The 7,025-nt window shown below is 30.6% G+C and overlaps 1 protein-coding gene across 1 annotated transcript; it reads left to right on the forward strand.

Annotated features, from left to right (window-relative positions):
* Positions 1-823: 823 nt before the first annotated feature.
* Positions 824-3,566, forward strand: LOC21399771 (peroxidase 16). The gene is made up of 4 exons (XM_010095890.2): positions 824-1,054; positions 1,302-1,499; positions 1,859-2,024; positions 3,154-3,566. The coding sequence occupies exons 1-4, from the start codon at positions 824-826 to the stop codon at positions 3,564-3,566; spliced, it is 1,008 nt and encodes a 335-aa protein (XP_010094192.2).
* The last annotated feature ends 3,459 nt before the right edge of the window (positions 3,567-7,025 follow it).

The following is a 7,025-nucleotide window of genomic DNA, read 5'->3' on the forward strand; positions in this document are numbered from 1 at the left end:
TTTGACCCTTTAATGTAGGATTTGGCTGAGATAATCTTTGTGGCCTCCAAGGAATCTCCTTGCTTAAATATTGGCGGTGGTCACTACGCTCTTCTTGTCGTCAGTCTTCTCCAGTTGTTTTGAGTCGATTTGGTCTCCAGTTAATTTCAGTCGATTCGAGTTGATCTTTTTCTCCAAATGTTGTTTATGTGTACGGTGATAATTGTGGTGCCGACCCTAATATATATATATATATATATATATATATATGCGTATATATATATGCGTGAGTGCGTGTGAATCTTGACATAATAATACAACTAAGAATATTGCATAATAACTGACAGTCGCAAATGTGATTGTGCATGTAAAATATATAGCTGTATTTTGACATAAATATACAAAAACAGCAAATAAATATAGTTGTAATCTTTTTAATGTATATTAATTTAGTCTGTGATCTTACCATACACACCATAATAAAACGAATACATTCAACCTTTATAAATATATATGTGTGTGTGTGTGTGTGTGTATTTTCGGCGGTCCAATCATTATCGAAACCTCGCTTACATTTCTATGTAGAAAAAAACTCGTTTTCTGGCTAGATCACATGAAAATTGATCAACTTGTTCTATATTTCAAAAGAGACTAGAAATATTATATATTGGCCAGGTTGTACAAGCAGAGAATTATTCTTTTGTTCCAACCAAACAATATCAATTTGTCGATACTCTTGTTAATTTCTTGTTCGCCAAACTTTCCCTCTATAAATAGGCCTTCAACAAACCAGACGTGAAAACATAATATTTGGACATAAATTGTATACATTGCTATATATTACATGAAAAATATGGAAACTAGAAGCTTCAATATTCTTGTTTTGGCTCTTCTAACTGTTCCTTTTGTCCTTGCAATGACTGGAGTTCAAGCGCAACTTAGTACCGATTTCTACAAAAACACATGCCCTAATGTCGAATCGATCGTTAGCCAAGTCGTCGCGAATAAGTTTCAGCAGACGTTTGTGACTGCTCCGGCCACTCTTCGTCTCCTTTTCCACGACTGCTTCGTTCGGGTTAGTGGTCTAATTGCCTTTACAAATACAAGGACATTCGTGTTTTTTACGTATAATTTATGTTTTTAACTGCGAGAATTTACGTGTATAATAATATTATAAAGACAAGTACTACGTGGATATGTGATTGGTCAAAAACAAAAACATAATTGGTTGATTCTGCTCATGCAATCAAGCATGAATTCCTAGTTATTCCTAATTATAACATTAATTACAATATTGTCTAATTTTCCGAAAATAAGTACAGGGCTGCGACGCTTCGGTTATGCTTGCGTCGCCGGATAGCAAGGCAGAGAAGGATCATCCAGATAACCTTTCCCTCGCCGGAGATGGATTTGACACTGTGATCAAAGCCAAGGCAGCTCTTGACCAAGACGCTCGCTGCAAGAACCAAGTTTCATGTGCCGATATACTTGCCCTCGCCACGAGAGATGTCGTAGTTTTGGTATGGACAGCTAATATATATATATATATATATATATATATACACACACACTATTTGTTAACTTATCCTCTTTATTTTTTGGTGATAAACTAAGAATGTTATATTTTGAAAATTTTAATACATTTTCAAATAAGTTGAAAAAACAACATGAACAGATGCCAAATGAACTTTACTTTTAGCGTGTGTGTATATATATACACACATATAATTGTGTAACTACTCCAAGTATATATGACAAAAGGACAAAGCACTCTCACATGTAAAACAGCGTTTTACAGCTATATATACAAAATTAGATTTTTTTTTTTAAAACTTAAAGTATTAAGATATATGGATTAATTAATTATAAAAATATGCAGACCGGGGGACCAAATTATACAGTGGAATTGGGAAGGCGTGATGTGAGAATATCTACTATAAGCAGCGTTCAAAGGCATCTTCCCAAACCAGAATTTAATTTAGACCAACTCAATTCCATGTTTGCCGCTAATGGTCTTACGCAAAGAGATATGATTGCATTATCAGGTAGCTACGAAAAAGTCTTCTACTTAACCATTAAAACCTCACCCATATATATATATATATATATATATATATATATATAGTATACAAAGGTTTAAAGGTTACGTGGTTGACATGTCTTTAGTTTGTTTGCTCTAATTTTTTAAAATATTATGCAACAAATATTTGCCATATCAATTCATAAAGCATGTGTAATAATACATATGACAAATTTTGTCAGAATTATTCTTCTCTGATTTGTTTCAGAACGTGTTTGAAAGTTTTTAGGCTTTATTATTATTATTTTTTTGGAATATTATTCTCATTCGCTCACCAATTTTACAGGTATTGGCTCAAGAACTTTAAAAATTTCCACTTGACCACATGAATTTTTAGTTAGTCTTACTTAATGTTTTCTGTTGGAATTTTCATTAGAAATAGACAAAATAAGAGGGCTTAAGTAAAGTCAACTTTTTAGAAGGAGTTAAGTGAGATTAATTCTCCGTTTTTTCTTCCTTCATTTTTTAACAAAAGTTCTAATAGAAGTTGTAAGTGAGAATGATTTAAAATTTAGGAATTAAAATAAGAGTTTTTAAAATTCATGAATAAAGCAGGGATAATCCCGGATTCGAGGATACAACTACGCAATTGACCATTATTTTTCTTTTGATCACTAGCTTGTTCTTTAACTTTTACTTTTACTTTGTGTTATCAATTTTTTATATTATAAAATGATGCTTTGAAATAGGACGAGATTTACTACAAGGCATGTCTATTTAGTTGGGATGCGATAGTATTCTATAATTTTAAACTCTCTCTCTCTCTCTCTATATATATATATATATACACATGATAGTTAGTATAATATTTACTCATCAATAAATATTCTTATTTTGATCATAAAATATTGATCCTACGATTATAATAAATTAGATAGTTGACAAAAAAAATGACAATTAATGAAATTGAATAATTATCAAGCCACGTTACTAAATTTTTATATTTAATGTGTGGCTATCAAAGGAAACGTAATCATTAAAAACTCGTTCTATCATACGCTTTGTTTTGAAATTAATTGTTTTCAATTAATGCTCTGAAATTAGTATTTCTCTTAATCGATATCGTATCCCTAACATATCGTTGGTATCTACAGGTGCTCACACCCTAGGCTTCTCTCATTGCAGCAAATTCTCGAAACGAATATACAACTTCAGCCCAGGAACTAAAACGACAATTGACCCTGCACTCAACAGAAAATACGCGTTGCAGCTCAGACAAATGTGCCCCCTAAAAGTGGACCCCAGAATAGCCATCGACATGGACCCCACAACACCAAGGATCTTCGACAATGCTTACTTCAAAAACCTTCAGCAAGGAAAAGGGCTTTTATCCTCTGATCAGGTATTGTTCACTGATCAGAGATCAAAGGCAACCGTCGACGAATTCGCGTCGAATTCGACGGCCTTCAACCAGGCTTTCATTACCGCCATTACCAAGCTAGGAAGAGTTGGAGTTCTTACTGGAAGGAAAGGAGAAATTCGAATTGATTGCACTCGTCCAAACTAAAATGGTGGATCGGATATAGATTTCTAATTTTCGTAATAAAACGAGGACTTTTGTGGCGCGTAAGTAGGAATTAAACCCCTATCAGTAGTCCGTGTTTCTGAACGTTAGACTTATCGCATCAGAATTTGGCAACACATCTGATACTTCAGAAACATGTACTACTAATATGATATCTTCTATATATATTTTACCACAAAATTTGTCTAAAAAAGACGATCTTTTTTTTTTATTTCAAATTGTTTTTTGAAATTAAAACATATACGATGATTTAATTTGTAATTCAATCTAGTATCTCGATGATGTTGATGTATATGTAATGTATCATGAGTGCGTGCTTTGTTCCTGCAAAGTTTTTGGGAGTTACCCTTTATAATATTATTCTTTTGTGAAGAACTACATATGGAAACAGACTGGAATAAGAGATGAACTAGAAGGTTTTAATTAGTCATTGTTTATTTTCTAAAACGTTTATCAATTTAGTCTTTGTTTTATTTGCTAACACGTTCATTAATTTAGTCGTGTTTACTTTTATTATATATATATAATTGGACAACTCAGCGGCAAGAACCTTTCAACCTTTTACGCTGAACTGTTCATGATTCTACCTAAAACGATAAATTGGATCTGTGTTTTGTGTAGCATAAATGATATAACAACAACAATAATTAATAAAAATATTCTTCATATTTCCATCTCGAATTTCTTTTTATAATGAATACTATGCACTTTTTTGGAAGTGAATAATGCAATGCAATGTCAAAGAATAAAGTTTTAGGTAGTAAGAAAAATAAATAAATAAATAAATAAACACATTATGCGCTGATCGTATACATATGTGTGTGTGTGTGTGTGTGTGTATATATATATATATATACTCTTGTTGAATTTGATTTGGAAATTTGAATTAGAGAAGCCAATTCAATTGAGATTGGAGTGATGAAAATTCTTTGGAAGATTTGATCATTGCCCTCAATAATCTCAGAACGTTGATGAGTTGTTATTCATAGTGTCCAAAAATTTTTGTAACCCCATTTAATGAATGAAAATGCGTATGAAAAGAAAATCACAAATATTCCTGACGAAAAATTATTCAAAGTCTCCAAAAATTTTTGCAGCCCGATGGTACCATTGTATGAATGAAAATGCGAATGAAAAGATAATTGCAAATATTCGTGAGGAAAAAAATTCCTCGAGATAACTCATTTTAGCAATAATAATAATAATAATAATAATAATAATAACAATAATAATAATAATAATAATAATAATAATAATAATAATAATAATAATAATAATACTAATAATAATAATAATTTATGTTTACATCAGTGCTTCATAAGATTTAAACACAATCAGACGCTTCCGTAAAATAATAATAATAATAATAATAATAATAATAATAATAATAGCAATAATAATAATAACAATAATAATAATAATAATAATAATAATAATCATAACAATAATAATAATCATAACAATAATAATAATCATAACAATAATCATAATGATAACAATAATAATAACAATAATAATAATAACAATGACCACGTGAAATTTATATAGTCAAATTATTCACCAAAAATAACTTAGGACAAGTATTGACACTGAAAAGTTTTGCTGGGGCTATCTATTGACGTTTGCGAGCGCACCCTAATTAGTGACAAAATATTTCACCCGAGCAACTTTTAGGGTTTGTTCATTTCACAGTTCAAGTTTAAAATTTGAATTGTGTATATAAGAGAAAAATACCTTAGTAGAAAAGTTAAATTTGAATTTTTGTTAGAGAAAACACTACAATAATAGAACTTGAGTTATGATTTGAGTTGTAAAATGAACTTAGTACATAAATATTCTCTTTCTGAAAAATTTAACTGAGTAGTGCCAAGGAGTTCATTACTTAAATGAGAACAATTTCTCGCTACAAGATCTCCTTAAGGAAATTTCAAGCGTGATAATACATTACATCCTCATAGTTGCCGTATCAATGCAATTAATAATTTATGTGCCAAAACAAATTTAGCATTTAAGTAGAGTAAAAAAAACACTCTCTAATTTAGTATCATTTGTTATGCTAAATTTTTTATATGCTATATTATATAGCAAATATGTCACAAAATATAATATATGATAAATTTGGCATTTGATTGTTATTTCATTTAATCATTGTAATTTTTACATTTGAAAATAATTTTAAAATTAAAAGTTTGTTTTTACAACTTTCAAAACTTAGTGGTTATTGTAAAAAAAAAAAAAAAAAGAATAGATTTAGTATTTGAAATAGCATTATGCATTCGAGAATAAATAAAAAATATAACGCATCCTATCACACTTTTTGGTGCGTTTGGAATTATCAAAGCAATTCAAATTGATTATGATATAAGAAGTAGAATTGCCGCTCAATTAATTATTTCTTTATATGCATGGTTCAGTTCTTGACTGACCTTACAATTCTTTATTACTATGATTTTTTTTTTATTTGGATTTCATCATGATAAACTTAGGAAGATGAATTTCATTTTTTCCATACTTTTGGAATAAAGTAATACAATTACAGATAAATTGTCGTCCGAAGGAATAAATCTTACTGTGGACTGTTGAAGCTTTTCCCTGATTTTTGTTGGCTTTTCCCTGATTTTTGTTGGCTTTTCCCTGATTTTTGTCCAACAAGTGACATGGTAGACTACCGGGTTACCGGCCTGTTTTGATGGAGACTTTGGTTCACTCGGAGACCTCTATGCTCAAACTGGGAACGCTCTACGCTTGCAGTGGTTCAAAGGGGGCCAGTCATCCGTCCATCCATCAAGGTCTCCACTACGCTTGTGCCACGTGTAATTACCATGAAATTTTCATATTTGGAGATTGTTTTTGCAAGGGTTTTTCCTCATCATCGCGTTCTAACTCCAGGGGTCATCATTCTTTATTGGACTTTCTCCGAGAGGAAGGAAATAAATACCCTTTAAAGTGTATGGGTTTAAATTTTTACTATTTATTTTTTATTAACATATTTTTTAGTTAAATAACTGTTAGTCAATAAATATAAATCAAAAGTAAAGAATAAAAATCTAGACTCGTACACTTTAAGAGTAAGTTCGATAATTTTTTCTTTCTCCGAGGCTTCTTCATGGGCATACACAAGATTACATATGGAATTTGGCTCCAAAGCCGCTCCTTGATCTTGGGGTTCCAACCTAAGAGTTTAACCTATAAAAAAAGAGTAGCTCAAGTCCTTTTAAACCCACTCTCAATTCCATTGTAGATGATATGGGTCTTTGTTAGCATATTCCCACCATATTGATGACCATTTTACATAATTGAGTGTCTTAATGCCGATGCTTATTTTGAAGGTTTTTTTTCTATTCTTTTTTCAAAAATGGTAATAAATAACATATTATAAAACTATTTAACGTAAATAGCAGTTTACAGTGTATCGTTTACAATTAGTAAAAAATAATTTAC

The sequence above is a fragment of the Morus notabilis genome, unplaced genomic scaffold, assembly GCF_000414095.1.
Source record: "Morus notabilis unplaced genomic scaffold, ASM41409v2 Scaffold499, whole genome shotgun sequence".
In the NCBI taxonomy this organism is placed as follows: domain Eukaryota; kingdom Viridiplantae; phylum Streptophyta; class Magnoliopsida; order Rosales; family Moraceae; genus Morus; species Morus notabilis.